General features: G+C 41.5%; 1 protein-coding gene across 1 annotated transcript in view; it reads right to left on the bottom strand.

Moving 5' to 3' along the window:
• The window catches only part of LOC137443377 (NBAS subunit of NRZ tethering complex-like), a 133,956-nt gene that overhangs the window by 112,955 nt on the left and 1,003 nt on the right, over positions 1 to 19,998 (bottom strand). The window contains exon 2 of the mRNA XM_068143015.1: positions 15,701 to 15,886. Within this exon, the coding sequence (XP_067999116.1) occupies positions 15,701 to 15,747 (47 nt within the window). The 5' untranslated portion in view covers positions 15,748 to 15,886. The remainder of the gene's footprint in view (positions 1 to 15,700; positions 15,887 to 19,998) is intronic.

Below are 19,998 nucleotides of genomic sequence, written 5' to 3' on the forward strand. Positions count from 1 at the left end.
GCTGTGAAGGATGTCAATAACACCTGATATGGTCCGGTCCACTTGGGCTCCAGAGGGTTTTCTGAAAGAGATCTGACATAGACATAATCTCCAGGTTCCACATCATGGACTGGTCTGTCTAACCCTCTCACGTTGGTTCCAATCACCTGTTTGTTAACAATGCTCAGGTTCTTATAAATTTGCTGAACATACTTGTTCAACCTTTCCTCTCTAAATTGCCCTGGTTCAGAAGGGTCCATAGTTCCTACTACATAAGGTCTTCCAAACAGGATTTCAAATGGGCTCAACCCTTCCTTTATTCTTTGCTTAGTTCGAATTCGCAACAGGGCAATTGGTAATGCTTGTGGCCAAGGAAGGTTTGCTTCCTGTCCAATTTTTACTATCTGGTTTTTGATTAAATGGTTCATTTTCTCCACTTGCCCACTCGAATGTGGATTGTAGGGGGTGTGGAGTTGCCAATCAATCCCTAAAATTTTGCTCACCTGTTGTACCACCTTGGCCACAAAATGAGGTCCCCTGTCTGAGGAAATAGCAGCAGGTACCCCAAAACCAGGTATTATTTCTTGTAACACTGCCTTAGTAACCTCCCGTGCTTTGTTTGTGCGACAGGGAAATGCTTCTGGCCAACCAGAGAAGGTGTCAGTGAGTACCAACAGGTACCTGTATCCCCCCTTTCTTGGGAGCTCAGTAAAATCAATTTGCCATTGTTGTCCTGGATAATTTCCTCTGCTAATTTGTCCCAGTCTAACTCCTCTTCTTACTTTGGGGTTAGCCTTAAGACACACCTCAGATTGCCGGGTTACCTGTTCGACCGTGGTGTATAATTTCCGTGCTATACACTCCTGAACCAATTTTCGATACAGGGCTTCTGCTCCCCAGTGAGTCTTTGCATGTTCCATCTGAACAAAAGCCCAGAGAAGGTTCGTGGGAATGATTAATCTCCCATCCGGTGTCCTGGCCCAGCCCTTTCCTGTCCTATTCCCCAAAAGGTCTTTAATTAATTTCTGATCCTCTGTGCTATACACAGGTTCTGGCTCTTTTTGCTCAATTGACAGTTTACCATCTGGGATCAAAACAAACTCTGACACCTTTCTCCCCTCCCTGGCCACCCTTTTAGCTGTTTCATCTGCCAGTCTGTTGCCTCTTTCTTGACCAGTATTTCCTTTTTGGTGTGCTTTGCAGTGCATTATGGTGACTTTGCTTGGCTTCTGCACTGCTTCTAGCAGCCTCAGTATTTCTTCTGCATGTTTAATACCTTTTCCTTGAGATGTCAACAGTCCTCTTTCTTTCCAAATGGCTCCATGGGCATGTACCACCCCAAAGGCATACTTGGAGTCAGTCCATATGTTTGCACTTTTCCCTCGGGAAAGCTCAAGAGCTCTGGTCAGTGCTATTATCTCTGCCTTTTGAGCGGAGGTGTTACTTGGTAGGGCTTCTGCCTCGATTACCTCTTCTCCTGTAGTTACAGCGTACCCAGCTTTTCTTTCTCCCTGGATCACAAAACTGCTTCCATCGGTGTACCAATTATGGTCTGCCTTTTCTAGGGGTTCTTCCTTCAGGTCAGGTCTGCTGGAATAAGTGGCCTCAATTGTTTCCAAACAATCATGAATAACTCGTTCTCCATCACCACCCTGGAGGAAAGAGGCTGGATTGACAAAGTTAGCAACTTTAATTTCTACATCATCCTGCTCTACTAGGATGGCTTGGTATTTAAGAAATCGTTGTGGAGACAGCCAGTGTCCTCCCTTGGCTTCTAGAACAGCAGAGATGGTGTGTGATACTAGGACTGTGATCTTCTGCCCCATTGTGAACTTTCGAGACTCTTGAATGTTAATTGCAACTGCTGCCACAGCCCTCAGGCATCCTGGCCATCCCTTGCTTACCTCATCCAGTTGTTCAGAGAGGTATGCCACCGCCCTTCGGTAGGGTCCTAAGGTTTGTGCTAGGACTCCGAGTGCTATCCCTTGGCTTTCATGGGAATACAATAAAAAAGGTTTAGTGACATCAGGTAGGCCTAGTGCTGGTGCCCTCATCAATTCCTTCTTTAAGGTACGGAAAGCTTGTTCAGCTTCTCCATTCCATTGCAAGTCCTTATCAGTATCTTTCAATAATTCATAGAGGGGTTTCACAAGCAGGCCATAATTATAAATCCACAACTGGCACCACCCTGTCATTCCCAAAAAGGTTCGGAGTGCCTTTACTGTGTTTGGAAGTGGAATAGAACAGATGGCCTCCTTTCTTTCAGGGCCCAGCACTCGTTGTCCTGCTGTTAATTCATATCCCAAGTAGGTTACTTGCTGCTGTACTATTTGGGCCTTCTGCGGGGAAACTCGGTACCCATGAAGTCCCAGGAAATTCAGCATACTCACAGTCCAGCTTTCACATTCCGCTCTGGTCTGGGTGGCCAGCAGGATGTCATCTACATACTGTAGCAGAGCCCCGTTGCCTTCTGGCCTGTTCCACTTCTCTAATTCTTTTGCGAGCTGATTTCCAAAGACAGTAGGGCTGTTCTTAAATCCTTGGGGCAAGACTGTCCAAGTTAATTGACACTTTCGGTTAGTTTCTGGGTTCTCCCATTCAAAGGCAAACAGTGGCTGGCTCTCAGGGGCCAGGGGTAAACAGAAAAAGGCATCCTTTGGATCCAAGACGGTAAACCATTCTAATTCTATTCTCAATTGAGTCAAGAGGGTATATGGGTTTGCCACCACAGGATGGATATCCTTTGTTATTTTATTTATAGCCCTTAGGTCCTGCACTAACCGATACCCTCCAGCTGCTTTCCTTACAGGTAAAATTGGAGTATTGTAAGCTGATTCACACTCTGTTATCAGCCCATACTTTAAGAATTTTTCTACAATAGGCAAAACTCCTTCCCTATCTTCTTTCCTTAAAGGATATTGTTTTAATCTAACAGGTTGAGCTCCAGGCTTAAGATCTATTATCACAGGTAGGGCATTTTTGGCCCTTCCAGGCTGCTCAGTGTCCCAAACCCCAGGATATACTTGATCTTTTATGCTTTCTTTTATTCCGTTTTTCTCTTGTTGAGGGCTCATTAATGCAAGACTTAAAACCTCAACCAACTGTTCCTCCCTTACTCTGAATTCTACCTTCCCCTTATTAAATTTAATTTCAGCTCCCAATGCTTCCAACAAATCCCTCCCCAGCAATGACTTTGGGGCATTTGGCATATATAAAAACTTATGTAAGCCCCAAGTTTTACCATATTTATATTTAAGAGGTTTAAAAAAATATGCCTTCTCAGTTTGACCTGTAGCCCCTACCACAGAAACATAGCTCTCATCCAGAGGCAGCAGTGCTTGATTTAAGACTGAAAAGGTTGCTCCTGTGTCAACTAGGAATTCCAGTTTATTTTCTTGTTCCCCTAGCTTCATTATAACCAGAGGATCTGCTAGGGTATTGTGGCCGGTTGACGTTGCCCCCTTAAGAAAGAGAATATGGTGGACGGAAGTTGGTAAACGGAAGGAATAGTCTAAACTAATTTCATTGGACGAGTGGGAGGAAGCACTTTTCGGAACTGGGAGTGAACTGGACATTTCCACGACTTTTCTATCAGTCTTGCTTCCGCCTTTCTACGGTGCGGCTGCTCTCTGTCCCTGTGCTGGGCTTTCTGCCAAGGCTCCGGCCTTGAGAGAAAAACAGATAACAGGCCTGTATTAACTCCTTTCCAATTAACACAAACTGCTTCTAACATTTTTTTTTCTTTCCTCTCTTTTCTCTCTCTTCCTATCCCACTCTGGGGAAAGGGGGGAGAGAGGGGAGAGCGGAGGTGGGGAACCCCCTCTGTCCAGAGGGGGGTCACTCTCATTTCTGTGTTACTCTGTTGTATATCTTTGTATATATTGTAGATATTGTAAATTTGTAAATAATTCCCTGCAAACCCTACATCGCTTTGTAAATATAGCTCCACTGCTTTGCTAATTCAGCTTGCGAGTTTTTTTTCCTTTCTCTTCAATTTTTTTTTCCCTTTTACTTTACAAGGGGGAAGGGAGGAGGCTTCTCAGCCTTATCCTTCCAAACCCACTACATTTTTTTTTATTGGCGTACCCAACGTGCGGCAGATAATTAGTTTAATTCATTATTTGATTGATTTAGTGTTTTCTAGCTGAATTAGCAAACATGAAGGTATTGTGGTTTGTGGAGCGATTATTCTTTTCAATTTTTGGGGCTCTGATTTACAGATATTGTTTGGGTTTGATTTTGGATTACCTGGGCAAATATTTGGTGCGGACAATTTATATGTGGGTTATGTATAAAGTTAAATTATGGTATGGAAAATGTATTAATTTATTATGGCCAGTGAGATACAGGAATGTTACCTCCACCACTCTCCCAATTGAGATAAAGGGTTTTAAGATTCCGCCTGAGGAGACAGTAACTTTAGGTGATGCCTGGGATCCAAAGGTGATTTATGTGATGTGTATAATTCTGCTGCTGGTGATAACTAATGTGTTTTCTCTGTATTCCTTGTGGCGAGAGAAAAAGGTGTCCAGGGCGTGTTTTGTTATTAAAACTAGATCAAAAAGAAAACGCCGTGGCTCTCGATCAGTCCCAGAGTCATCTAGTGATGAGGACTGTGGAGAACCCGTGTCAGTCAAAAAGAAGGCTAAAAAGTTAATTGGTAAGGCAGCTCTAAATGACTTTGCTGATTCTGGCAAGCAGCCAAGGGCATCGGCTGGTATCAACATGGCACCTACTCCTTCTCCCACTCCTTCTCCTTCTTCTTCTTCTCCGTCGGCCATTAACGGAGCAACGTCACTTCCACCCACTCCCTCGGTGGGACCGGAAGTCACTGCCCCAGCAGCTGATTTATCTCAGGACCTGTCAGCTTCCATTAAGGTGGCTGTAAATTCAAACACAGCTCCAGTCAAGATGGCTCCTTTAAAGACTAGAGCTGGAAAGGGCAAAGATGGAGAAGAAGAGGAGGAGACTGATCCTGGTGAGGGGCCCTCTACTGTAAAAGATCCTGCTCAGGAGGAAGAGAAGGTTTGTTTTAAAGATCTAGCTAACCTAGTGAGATCAAAGCAGGATAGAGATGAAGCTAGGAAAGCAGCTGGCAAAGGTGGTTCTCAGGTTAAAGAGATCCTTAGGAGAATGACAGCAGGATTTTATGGGCAAAGAATTCAGGGAGATGAAGATGAAGATGATATTACGGACTGTTCGTCACCACGGGAGGAATTGAGAAATGTCCGTAAAGATTTCACCAGGGCAGATAAGGAGCCAGTTCTAGCTTGGCTTAGTAGATGTTATGATACAGGTGCTTCAGCTCTAACAGTTGGAGACAAGTCAGCAGCTCAGTTAGGAACTCTCTCAAGGGACAATGGAATAGATAGACATCTAGGCGAAGCTCTCGGTAAGGTTAATCTGTGGATACGCCTTTTAATAGCAGTTGCCCTGAGATACCCTTCCCGAGATGATCTTCCCTGGAATCCTAAACCCTGGACTACCATAGATGAGGGAATTAAGCGCTTGAGAGAATTTGCTGTTAGAGAGCTACTCTATGGTGAACATGAAACTCTGAATCCTGACGACATTCCTGTGGGTATTGGTCTTGCTAAAAAGATCATCAAACTTGCTCCTTCCAATTATGCAAACATTCTGGCAAGCAGAATTGTGTCAAGAAGTTATGGTGGAGCTTCTCCCACGGTTGGCCAATTCAGTGATCAAATGAGACAATTGGAGGATAGCATGACACGTGGTTCTTTGGTTTCAGCCATTGAAACTCTGTCTGGAAAAATTGAGAATTGCATGAGAGAGTTAAAGGATGAATTTAGAAATTCCATATCCCAATTGGCACAAAAGGATAATTTCAATTCTTCCTCCAGGTGGGTACAAGTTTCATCTGTGAGGAATACACGTCCTCCAAGGAGGTCATTCCAAAACAGGTCATTCCAAAACAGGTCATTCCAAAACAGACCACCAAGGCAATCACGTAGAACTATTTGGATAACTCTGCGTGATCAGTTTGGTGAGAACATGAACCGCTGGGATGGCCAACCAACTTCTAATCTTTTCAGGAGACTGAGGGAATTGCAAAGTGGCAGAACCCGAGGTAGCAATACCAGAAGGGTAGCTGTTACTTCCACAGTTCCCCAGAGCGACTCTTATGGCTCCAACAGTGGCTCCAGTTATAACATGCAAAGTTATAACCCTGCACAATATGTGCAATGCACATGTGCGCATGTTCCCCATAACTAGGGGTGCCCTGCCTCCCGCCAGGGGGAGGAGAGGGATAACAGAGATAATAGAATCTATTGGGATGTGTACATCCAGTGGCCTGGCACTTCACAATTTCAGAAGTACAGGGCCTTGGTTGACACAGGAGCTCAGTGCACCATAATACCATCAAATTATCAGGGATCAGAGTCTATAACTATTCTGGGAGTCACTGGTGGATCTCAAGAGCTAAGTAAGGTAGAGGTTAATATAAGTCTAACTGGTAAACAATGGAGGAAGCATACAGTTGTGACCGGACCTGATGCACCTTGTATTTTGGGAATTGATTTTCTGAGAGAAGGGCGTTTCAAAGACCCTAGAGGTTACAAATGGGCTTTTGGAGTAGCTTCAATAGAAATCGATGGACAAAAATTGAAGCTGTCTGCCAGACCTGAACTTTCTGATGAATCTGCAGTTGTGGGACAACATGAGATACAGGACATTAAATTGCCGGTTGCTTCTCAGACTGTGCATCACAGACAATACAGAACCAACCGTGACTCTTTGTTGCCCATTCAGAATCTGATTCGTCAGTTGGAAAGTCAGAAAGTCGTCAGCAAAACTCATTCACCTTTCAACAGTCCAGTGTGGCCTGTGCGGAAGCAGAATGGAGACTGGCGTCTGACGGTAGACTACCGAGCCCTAAATGAAGTGACACCACCTATGAGTGCAGCAGTACCAGACATGATGGAGCTTCAGTATGAGCTGGAATCCAAAGAGGCCAAATGGTATGCTACCATAGACATTGCTAATGCATTTTTCTCTATTCCCATAGCAGAGGAATGCAGGCCTCAGTTTGCTTTCACCTGGAGAGGAATCCAGTACACTTTCAACAGATTGCCAATGGGCTGGATCCACAGCTCAAGCATCTGTCATGCAGTGATCCACGATGCTCTGGAGAAAGGAGGTGCTCCAGAACACATCCAGTTCATCGATGACATCATCGTCTGGGGCAAAACTGCTGAGGAAGTCTTCGAGAAAGGTAACAAAATCATTGACATTCTTCTGAATGCAGGTTTTGCCATCAAACGAGACAAGGTGAAAGGACCTACCACAGAGATTCAGTTTCTGGGAGTGAAGTGGCAGGATGGACGCCGACACATTCCAGTGGATGTGGTAAATAGAGTCTCTACCATGGCAAGTCCCACAAACAAGCAAGAGACCCTACGTTTCTTAGGGATAGTGGGATTTTGGAGACTGCACATTCCTGGATACAGTCAGATTGTGAAACCTCTGTATGACGTGACTCGAAAGAGAAACCATTTCCACTGGGGACCTGAACAACAAGCAGCCTTTGACCAGATAAAGCAAGAAGTAATTCAAGCAATGGGTCTGGGACCTGTCCGAGATGGTCCAGACATTAAGAACATTTTGTACACGGCTGCAAGTGACAATGGTCCAACCTGGTGCTTGTGGCAAAAAGCTCCAGGTGAGATACGTGGACGACCTCTTGGTTTCTGGAGTCGAGGTTACAGAGGTTCAGAGGCTAACTATACTCCAACAGAGAAAGAAATTCTAGCTGCCTATGAAGGAGTAAAAGCATCTTCTGAAGTGATTGGAACTGAATCACAACTTCTCTTAGCTCCCAGATTACCAGTTTTGAATTGGATGTTCAAAGGCAAAGGATCCACACCACATCATGCCACAGACTCAACCTGGTCTAAGTGGATGGCTCTGATAACACAGAGAGCTCGAATGGGAAATCTTGAAAGACCTGGTCTAGTGGAGGTGATCTCAAGTTGGCCTGAAGGCATCAACTGTGCTAAACCTCCAGAGGAGAAAGTAACTCGTGCTGAGGAAGCTCCTCCTTACAATGACCTTTCTGATGATGAAAAGAAATATGCTTTGTTCACAGATGGTTCCTGTCGTCTTGTTGGAAACAAGCGAAGGTGGAAGTCTGCTGTGTGGAGTCCAACACGCCGAGTTGCAGAAGCGAAAGATGGAGAAGGAGAATCCAGTCAGTTTGCAGAGGTAAAAGCTGTCCAGCTAGCTCTCGACGTAGCTGAACGTGAGAGATGGCCAAAGCTTTATCTCTACACCGACTCATGGATGGTAGCCAATGCTCTATGGGGTTGGCTAAAGAACTGGAAGAAGAGTGGTTGGCAGAGAAAAGGAAAACCCATTTGGGCAGCCAACCTGTGGCAGGACATTGCTGATCGAATCGAGAGAATTCCAGTGAAAGTGAGACACATCGATGCTCACATTCCTAAGAGCAAAGCTACTGAGGAACAACAACACAACCATCAGGCAGATCTAGCTGCAAGAGTTTCTCAAGTAGACATGGACTCTAATCTTGATCTCGACTGGAAACACCGAGGTGAGATATTCTTAGCTCGGTGGGCTCACGATTCGTCAGGACATCAAGGCAGAGATGCAACATACCAATGGGCTCGTGACAGATCCATAGACATTTCCATGGATGCTATCACACAAGTCATCCATGACTGTGACATTTGTGCTGCTATTAAGCAGGCAAAACGACTTAAGCCCTTGTGGTATGGTGACAGATGGTCCAAGTACAAGTATGGTGAAGCTTGGCAGATTGACTACATCACTCTACCACGTTCTCGTTCTGGTAAGCAATACGTGCTTACTATGGTAGAGGCAAACACTGGATGGTTGGAAACTTATCCAGTTCCACATGCAACTGCACGCAACACCATTCTTGGTCTGGAGAGACAAATCCTGTGGAGACACGGAACTCCAGAGAGGATTGAGTCAGACAACGGAACTCATTTCAAGAACAACCTTGTAAAGAACTGGGCAAAAGAGCACGGTATTGAGTGGATATTCCACATTCCCTACTATGCACCAGCTTCAGGGAAGATTGAACGCTACAATGGTTTGTTGAAGACCACTCTCAAAGCCATGGGAGGTGGATCTTTGAAAAACTGGGAAAAACATTTAGCACAAGCAACCTGGCTGGTAAATAGTAGAGGTTCAGTGAACCGAGCTGGACCTGCACATTCAGATTTGCTACGGAAAGTAGAAGGTGATAGAGTTCCTGTTGTTAGAGAAAAGAATCTGTTAGGTAAAACTTTTTGGGTATTTTCACCCTCAGGAAAGGCTAAACCTGTCCGAGGGGTGGTTTCAGCTGAAGGTCCGGGTCACACTTATTGGGTAATGCAAGAGAATGGTGAAATTCAGTGTATTCCACAAAGAAATTTAACTTTAGCTGAAAGAGGTTAATTTCAAACTGTTGTATAGCTATATCGCGTCCAAAGGAAGAATCAACGAGGAGTCTACGGTGCACGAACCCTGAGATCCCTGAGAGCCCTGAGTCAACTAAGAGACCCTGAGAAATCCCTGTTTCCCTTTTCTTCGCTTCATCGGTGAGGAAATGAACTGTTTTCCATTTTTCTCATTTTCTGATTTTCTTGGACTTTTGATTCATCTACATCTGAGCATAGCCGGAATGGACTATGAGCAGCCAATGAAATTGTTTAGAAGGGGTGGACTGTGGCCGGTTGACGTTGCCCCCTTAAGAAAGAGAATATGGTGGACGGAAGTTGGTAAACGGAAGGAATAGTCTAAACTAATTTCATTGGACGAGTGGGAGGAAGCACTTTTCGGAACTGGGAGTGAACTGGACATTTCCACGACTTTTCTATCAGTCTTGCTTCCGCCTTTCTACGGTGCGGCTGCTCTCTGTCCCTGTGCTGGGCTTTCTGCCAAGGCTCCGGCCTTGAGAGAAAAACAGATAACAGGCCTGTATTAACTCCTTTCCAATTAACACAAACTGCTTCTAACATTTTTTTTTCTTTCCTCTCTTTTCTCTCTCTTCCTATCCCACTCTGGGGAAAGGGGGGAGAGAGGGGAGAGCGGAGGTGGGGAACCCCCTCTGTCCAGAGGGGGGTCACTCTCATTTCTGTGTTACTCTGTTGTATATCTTTGTATATATTGTAGATATTGTAAATTTGTAAATAATTCCCTGCAAACCCTACATCGCTTTGTAAATATAGCTCCACTGCTTTGCTAATTCAGCTTGCGAGTTTTTTTTCCTTTCTCTTCAATTTTTTTTTCCCTTTTACTTTACAAGGGGGAAGGGAGGAGGCTTCTCAGCCTTATCCTTCCAAACCCACTACAGGTATTTATAGTCTCCTCCGGTCCTCCCTAATCATCCTCTTCTAGTTGTGCCTGTATTCTGTTTTTCTTTTTCCTCTCTGGACATTCTCTTTTCCAGTGTCCCTTCTTTCTACAAATCGCACACTGATCCTTTTCCAACCGCACTCTATTAGTCCCTTAATCTTCTTACTTTCCTGCAACGCTGCTACCAACATTCTCTTCTCTTTTCTCCTACTTTCTTCTTCCCTGTTAGAAAATACTCTCCATGCTACATCCAAAAGTGCCTCTAAATCCCTTCCCTGCGGGGGTGACAACTTTTGCAGCTTCTTTCTGATATCACTAGCAGATTGGCCAATAAATAGGGATACCAGTTGTTGTATACCTACTTCTGATCCGGGGTCAAGAGAGGTGTTTTTCCTCATTACTTCCCTCAGCTTATCCAAGAATTCTGAGGGTGATTCACCAGGTCCTTGTCTGACTGAGTATAACACAGACCAGTTAATTGCTTTCGGAATGGCTTTTTCTATTCCCCTGGCTACAAACTCCCGGTATTCCTCCAATTTAGTCCTTTGCAGCGCATTGTTTGTATTCCATTCCGGATTTTGGAGTGGAAATACATCTCCAATGTTTGCCCCCCCTCCCCGGGTTTGAATTCTTTCTGTTGCAAGCTCCAATCCATGTTTTTCAATTAATTGTTTCTCTGTTTCAGTCATTTGTTCTAATAATAACTGGATATCGTCCCAGTCTGGATTGTGCTGCCTAACCATGAATCGAAAATGTGTAGCTGTCCCTGTGGGATCATTACGATAATTTTTAGCCTTTTCTCTCCAACTATCCAAATCATGACTTGTAAAAGGCACCTTAATCCAGACTGGGTCCCCCTCAGGCCCTACTGCTTGTCGCAGGGGGGCTTGAATGAGTACCTGGGAAGCCGGGGCATTTGCTTGCTGTCCTCGGGTCCTTCTTGCCACTGGGCTTCCCTGAGCGTAGCTCTGGGAACTTACGCCAGTATCACTATCTGAATTGCTGCCACTCCCAAAACCTCCGACATTATTTTCCGAACTCTCTGTCACTACCTCTTGCAATTTTCCTGGAGATTGATAAAATTCAGGCAGGTCTTTTATTTCCTCAAGTTTAAGACACCTCTGCCCTATACTACACGCAGAGCAACACCTTTTCAACTGTGTCTGCCTCTTATTCTTGGCCTTGTTTTCTTTTTCAAGGGCCAAAACCATTGGATCTGAGGGAGCTCTAACACCACAGTCCCTTTGAAACTCCAGATGCTCTCGGAGATAGAAAAACATATCAGCATATATTGTCTCATCCCATTTCTTTTCTCTTCTTAAAAACAACATCAATTGCAGTAAAGTATCATACTCCAGACTCCCATTTACAGGCCATTTCTCTCCACCATCTAATTTATATAATGGCCACCACCGGGTACAAAATTTAATTAGAGTCTTTTGATTTGTTGACCCTCCTGGGGGGCCTCCAATTTCCCCCCAGTGGGCAAGTATACAACCAAGTGGGCTATGTCTTGGGATCTCACTACTTTGTCTCCCTCCCATTTTACACAATACAACACAGTACTTTCTTTTTACAGCACACAGAACACAAAACAAATACAAATACAACTACAACAATAATGACCGGTCCTTAGCACACAGTTATTGGCCACACACACTCAGCCACACATTCAAAACCTCTAGTACTTTATGTTCTTTAGGGACCCTCTTGGCCCCTCGCACACTTAAACGGTACTAATAATTCCCTTTGGGACCCCCCTGGTCCCAACCCAAGAGCTCTTTTACCTAGGGGTGCAATAAATGCCTCTCTCCCGTGCAGGGCGTCCCCTCGCGACTTACGGAGCTACCCCTTTCATAGAAGCATACCTTCTCTGTGCTGGCAGTCTTGTCTGTTCCTGCAGCGATCTGATGAGCAGCGGAGCTCTCCTCGAGAATTTCTCGGCGGGCCCTGAGAGGTCCGGCTCCTCAGCAGGTCCTGCAGCCAAACAGAGTCGTCCTGCCGCGGTCGCCAAATTGACTTAGAGAATGACACACAAGAGACTCAGTAAGTTTCTTGTATTATGCTTCTATTCTGGCGCGCCTGACACAGGTAGAATCATTTCAAAAGACCTGTGTGTCTTCAGAGAGTTTTGGGCAAGCTTTTATACAAAAAGTTATCTGTCTATAATGACAGGGGTCCAGATGCTTCCTATCTATACAAAGCTTATCTATCCAGATGCTTCCTATCTATACAAAGCTTATCTATCTAAAAGAGCAGAAGTATACATATCATGTAGGTGTCCTTTATCTTATACAAAAGATCATCTTGTCCAAGACTAACAGAAGTAAATCACTGAAAAATCCTGCTATTCCTTATCTATCCAAAGGCTGTCTGCCAACCCCTCTCCCCCTCCCTGCATTCCAGCATTTCAGCTAACAAGCAGAAAATTCTTATCAACTCTGTTGTTCTGTTAATGAGACTTTTCTGTTCATCAAAGGAAAACACAGGAGACGGGCCAGGCCGCTGAGAAGAGAAAGCCGGGACAATGCTGCTCTGGAGAAAAGAAGCTGCCCGGAGGACCACAGCTCCAGCCAAATCCTCAGCACCCTTTCTCTACAGACCCAGGCTGCCCAGAGGAGCCTCATCACTGTTTCTCTACAAACCCAACATCTCCTGCAGCACCTTTCCTCCACAGACTTTAACTGTCTTGGGGGGGATGAGGGGTGTGGTAATATAATTCCCTTCCTCTTCTCTCTCTCTTCTATCTCTCGTCTCTCTCTCTCCCTCTTTATTTTCTCCCTCTCCCTTTCTTATTTATGTAATAAATAGTCTAGCTGTTGATACTTTGGCCTCGTTTGTGCCTTTAATTTCACAACACGGGAATATTTAAAAGAACTGTGTCTCCGGACTGAAACATCTAATGTCTCCGGACCATGACACTTTTTGACATTAGTCGTCTTTAGATAAAATTAATTCTTGGGAAGTCAGGTTTGTCCAAGATTCCCACCTGCTTACACACTGCTTAATCATATTCTAAGCTTTGAATATTTTCCTGCAACGTGAAACTGCTCTTTAATAGTTTCAATTTTACTATTATTTGCAGATCCCTCCCTCTGCAAAATAAGTTAATGAAAACAAATCAATACTCTCACATCCCTCTTTACATAGAAAGGCCACTCATTAAAAAAAGATTATGGACTATTAATCTGATGATTCTGTGGTTCTACAAGACAGCATGGGAAAGAGGGAAATGTTAAAGAAAGTACTTCTGTCTTTTCCTTGATGTAAATGTATTTTGTTGTGATAATTGTCTTTTAAGCACTACAGTCTGTGATGTGTGAATGACTTTTCCTAGTCTTGGAAAGATTTCACAGTAATTTTAACAAGACCTTTATATGTTAAAAAGAATAGACTTTGCAGTACATTTCAGAATAAGTAATTTTTGAGTTAAAATGATATAGCTAGAAAATATATTTTTTTTAATTTCCTATTCCTATGACATTTATTTTGACCTTTCACATTTACACCAAATCTTTCCTGCTGCTTTGTCATAGAGCTCCCTTCTTACAAATGCTGTAGATCCATCTGCTCATTAGAAGTTCAAATTACAGACATTTTTTGAAAGCATAAGCCAGAGAATAATGGTAGTTCAATTATTATATTGGAACATATTTTGATTGTAAGATGCAATGAAGCTGGTCTCAACTTTCTTGTTGTCTATAAGCCTTAGGGGGGAAAAAAAAGACTACAAAATTTAAAAGTCAGTAACGACAAGGAAGCTTTTGTGACATGAGGTGCTTCTCAGAGTGTCTCAACAGCTGTTTTATTTTTCTATGCAACATGTACTCTATCTTGTACTTACCCTGAAATCTATATTTATTCTGTATAGAATTTGTGTGTCACAATAATACATTCTGGAATAACATTGGGTTTTACCCCATTTACTTTTTAATCTTTTGTAAGAAAAAGCAAATATGTGTTGCTTTCAAACTTTATTACAAGGACAAGCCTCTTGAAAATGCTATTTTTGCACCAGTGGAGAAAAACACGAGCTTTGAAAGATGGATATATTTTGCAAAATAGAGGAGTGCATGTTTTCTAAATCTTATTCCATTTAATTGACCTTCAGTCATTTATTTTTCAATCTCACTTGTAGTTCTTGAAAGTCACTATTAAAGAGATTCATGATGAATAATAGAGATTCCATGCTCACTGTAATGTTTTTCTTTTTTCTTCTCTCCTTTTTTTTTTTTTTTTAATAAAGATTGCTTTATATGCAACTACCTAATTTACTGAGGCAACCGTAATGAAAATACTGCATCTACTCAGCTGGCTACTCTGAAGTAACACTTCACAGTTATCACCTTTTAACCCATTTAGAGCATGATATCCCTTACTAAATAGGTTAGAAAGTCTACAATAAATTGGAAAAAAAAATACAATAAGTGTTAGTGAACCTGCTGGTACAAATTTCTACTTCACACAGCTGGAAATATTCCCATCTGCATTTGACAGCACAGTAGGTCAGGCACTAGCTTGAGACAAGCAATTATTTTCTTTGCCACAGTCTTTCAATATGACTTTAGGAAGGCTATTTTTCCTTCTTTGGTTTCCACTCTGTCTTGTCCATTAAATTTGGGGTGTAGAACTGTCTTTTACTATACATTTGTATAGTACCTTAGGGACCTTGATATACTCCCACAAAACTGGTAATAGTAACAGATAATAGCATCAAGAATTCTGAAAGAGCATAGGGAAATATTTATGAATACAATTCTGTAGTCTGAGATTTCACATTCAATGGTAAAGTCTTATACCATGATAGATAATAATTCATTCCCATTTTCATGCATTGTATGCCATGTCATGAGGGACCCCATTCCACCATGGCTATTTGTAAGATTAGATGACAGACCAGAATAGAACTAAGTCAGTTAGTGGTTTTTGAGGCATGTTCCCTAAAGGAACTGCAGAAATTTGCTGAGGACAAGGACAATGGGATTGATTATGCCCTCAGTAGGATGCAGATGACACCAAGATGAGTGTGTGGTTGATAATCTGACCATCCCACGGGAAGAGATGCCATTCAGAATGAGCTTAACATTTTAGAGAGGTGAGCTTATGTGAACACCTTGAAGTTCAAAAATGCCAAATGTAAGCTCTTGCATATGGGTTGGCTCAAGTTCAAATATGGATACAGTTTAGCCTTAAGAGTGGACTGAGAGCAGCCCTGTGGAATGTTTGAGGATACTGAAGGATCAGAAATGGAAGGAATCAGAAACTTGTTCTAGCAGCCCAGAAAGCAAATCATATCCTGGACTGCAGCAAGATAGGTGTAGCCAGCATATCAAGGAAGGTGACCATTGCCCTCTACTCCACTCTGGTGACAACTCACCTGGAGTAATGAGTTGAGCTCTGGGGCCTGCAGCTTGAAAAAGACATGGGCAGGACTGAGAAGATGATCAAGGGACAGGAGCACCTCCTTTATGAAGACAGGATGAAAGAGTTGTTGTTGTTTAGCCTAGAGTAGAGAAGTCTTCAGGGAGACTTTAGTACAACCTTCCAGTGGTGAAAGGGAGTCCTACAAAAAAGATGCAGAGGGACTCTTTATGAAGATCATGAAAGAAGGATGATTTAGGTTAGATATTAGGAAGAAATTCTTTGTGAGAATGGTGAAGCACTAGAACAGTTTGCCCAGAGAAATTCCATCTGTAATTTTTGCTATGAGTCAAGTTAAAACACCTCTCAATGTCATCTAAACAAACTTCTTAAAGCAGCATGCCTATTTTGAAGCTAACACAGAAATTACTTTATATACCACAGAAATACATTATCCCTCTGACTTACATGGAGTAGCTGCTTAACAGTCCATAGAAGCAATGTTCAGCATTTCTGAATAAGTAATGAATAATTTTGTCAGCTGAATATTTGAGGCAAGATGAGTATAGAGAAGCAGATGAGTATAGAGAAGCAGATATTTTGTTGAAAGACTTTAGCTAATATAGCCATAATGTCAAAGATGAGGCATTATTTCACAACTGAAAAAAAGATCAAATGCTTCACCTTCAGGTTCTTAAAGTTTTTTCCAATCCTAATTACTTAATTTACCTTCATCTTCTCAATTACCTTTAAGAGTATTCTTACTGTATATGTCAATGCAGAAGTACTGACAATATATTCAAAGCATTTTAAAAATAAGCCAGTACTAAATTTATTAGGTTTCTTCTCAAGGATTATTTTTTAATTACTTGTGGAATTAACTGCAGTAGTCTTAGTATCTGTAATTTACTTACTTAAAATTATTATTTTAACATCTGCTTTATCAGAAATTGACACTGCAAAATTTGTCCTTTGGCTTTTAGTCCAGCCCTTAAAAGCTGGACTCAGGCAAAAACCTGAACATGGAACTGCTCCTTGAAGAAAGAAAAAGTTAAAAGTGAAGGTAAAATTATAACACCACTCAAGTGAATAGCAAAGTTCTCAACGACTTTGATGGGCCTAGAATTTCATGCTGAGTATGGAATTACAGATTTATTTTCCTGAAAATGAAAATACATCCCTCTTTCTTATGTCATTTCACTGTGTAAAGACAGTATCTCTATAGATTATAGACAAACTGCTCCAATCCTTCAAATACTTAATGAAAACACAATTCAGTGACAGAAAAGCAATTTCCAAAAATCAGTACTATATGATATTATACGCTCTGCATTTAGTAATAAGCAAGTAAAACTGCAGAGAATAATGGTTATACTAAAGTACAGGCTAATAAAAGTTTGTGCATTTGCTCCTAACTTGTGACAAGGAGGGATGTAAGTCTTTCTCCTGGGTTGAGGGGAAGGCCTCAGCCTTCTCCCCCTGTGTAAGTGAAGGGGAAAAAAAAATGAAAGAAAACCACAGTTGGATAAGCAAAGGAATGTGCTATATTTACAAGTGGTTTTTAGGGGCTGCAGGAGATATATATACACACACACCATTTACAGTATTTACAATATATACACAGAAATATACAACAAAGTAACACAGGAATAAGATTCCCCTCCCCCGCCAGGAGGAAGGGTTTTCCCCCCTGTACCCCCTTCTCTCCCCCTTTTCCCCAGAGAGGGTTAGAAAGAGAGAAAAGGAATAATTGTTAATTAAAAGCAGTTATAATTAGAGCAAATGTGTTAGTAAGTTTTTGCAGGCCTCACGCTTTATCAGTTCCAAGGTCAGTCTGGCAGAAAGCCTAGAAGCCGCAAGCGCAAAAGGAGGAAAAAAGTGCAAGACTGCCCGAAATCTCTGCCGGAGTCAGAACTTAAAGTTGCTTTCTACCAATCCACCAATGAAATTAGTTTAGACCTGTCCTTTGTTTATAAAACATTCAGTCACAGTGTCCCTTTCTTAAAGGCACAGCCTCAAACGGTCACAGTATTTTTAAATGTAAGAAGTTTCTGGTTTATGATCTCCATGTAAGATGGCTGATAACAGACATGCATCATAGTTTTCCTTTCCTGTGTTAGGTATAACCCCAAGACTCCCTACAGCTTGGTATGGGGAGCTGAGCAATACTTTCTTCAGCTTTTCCAATGACTTGACAGAGATGGGATGATGTCAAAAATATCTCCAATATCTAGGACTTTAGATCACAGGGGTTGGCACAATAAGAGAATAGTTTATGTTAGAAATATGAGAGAAAATATTTTAATAACAACTGCATATGTATTAAAAGTTTGCCCATTGTATTTTCTTTTTGGTAATGCTCAGAATCTCTGTACACTTGATTCTTAAGGTGTAAGTTCCTATTGAAAACAGTGAATGCTGAAGCTATAAGAAATGGCTTTTATAACAATGCCAGTATAATTTTACAGTGTTGTATCTGGAAGAATCTTTACATACAATTTTTTGGTAAGATGTTCCACTTAAATAAAAAGGTAAAAACAAAGTTAAAGTTAAATAAAAGCTGTCAAAATTGCAAGACATACCCCAATGCCTATTATCTCAAGTAAGCTTAATAAATTAGATGGCTCATAAAAATGGAAAAGTGAAATTAAAATGAAATTAGATACCCCAAAAAAATAGAGGTGGGAAAAAAGGATAATTTAAAGTACATATCTTATGCAAATGCATACAAAAATGTAGAAAGATCTGAAGATACAGAAAATAATCCACAGAAATTTCTACTTATCTGTATCAGCTGATGTTTTAACAAAATGCTTGAAGGAATAAAGTTTTCATATACATACCTATTTTGCAAATAATTTCAGTTTTCCAGTTTAATTTTTTTAAAGGCTTTATGACAACTTAACAAAGTATAAACTTGCTACAAATATAACAATTTCATAGCCTCCAGTGTTTGCACAAATGCCACAACTAGTAGCTACTTAGAAAGTAGCTGCACAGTATGTTGAGGGCTTTGAATTGCCCTCTTTTTTATTATTTCATGCTACCAATAGCTGAATAGAAAACCTATTTACAATAATCATGTTCAGTAGTGCCTGCAACATGAGAAGAAAGAATGAGCAAAACAGAAATATAGAAAATGCCCTCCAAACACAAGGAGAAAAAAAAAAAACAAATACAAAACCCCCAAACCATAAGGTTTCAAATACAGAATACAGAATACGGAATTAACCAGGCTGGAAAAGACCTTCTAGATCATGAAGTGCAACCTATCACCCAACACCATCTAATCAACTAAACCATGGCACTAAGCGCATGGATTTAGGAAGGGCAGGTCCTGCCTGACCAACCTGATCTCCTCCTATGATCAGGTGACCCACCTGGTGGATGTGGGGAAGGCTGTGGATGTAGTCTACCTGGACTTGAGCAAGGCCTTTGATACCATCCCCCACAGCAAACTCCTGATTGACCTCCCTCCCTCTAGTCTTTCTTTAGCTCTTACATGTTTCTTTGTCTTTAGATGTTACGACATCTCATTTCAACATTCCATAATAGGTTTTGCACAAGCCCACATGCATGCCTTCTCATATATCTTGTAATAAGTAGGTACTTTCCCATGACACCCATAATGATCTTGTTTCTCCTGTTTTATCAGAAGTGAAGTTCAAGCTGAACCTTACAAAAGCTACACACAAGTCGATTTTTCAGTGGTCCAGGTATCAGCAACCTGAGTTCTCCTCTCTATTATTTCCATTTATTAGGGTTTGGTTTTATTAGTTTTCTTTACTTTTGTTCTCTTTCTTGTGTGTGGAATAGTTTCTAACTAGATATCCTTCCATCCTTATATTTGAAGATAATACAGAAAGACAGCAAAATATCTATATTCATATTATATTTTGCTTAAATAAGACAAATGGAATTTATGTAAGTACTTCAGTACACATGTGTGTGTATATATATACACATATATAAATATCTTATTTGGAATCCAGTATGAATTTACAGAAATAGCACTGGCAAAAAACAACAGCTGTGAAATACACAGATGAATAGATGAGGAATCTTTCCCACTCAGTGACAGGAGAACACATGCTACTGAACACTACTTATAGGAGAACACTAGGCACTCTGTAATAGACAGTTTTCTGACTTTCTAGGAGTATACTCTTTAATCTATTTTCAAAAATAAAGGTTATTGTTTTATACTTAACTTTCATTAACTTTCAGTTAGTAGAATAAGGTTAATTGAAATTTCATAATCCCACAACATAATACAGGAATAAACTTACAAAGAAAAAAATAATTAAAAAATTA

This window comes from Melanerpes formicivorus, unplaced genomic scaffold (genome assembly GCF_026170545.1).
Source record: "Melanerpes formicivorus ecotype bairdi unplaced genomic scaffold, bMelFor1.0.p_v2 SCAF_9, whole genome shotgun sequence".
In the NCBI taxonomy this organism is placed as follows: Eukaryota; Metazoa; Chordata; class Aves; order Piciformes; family Picidae; genus Melanerpes; species Melanerpes formicivorus.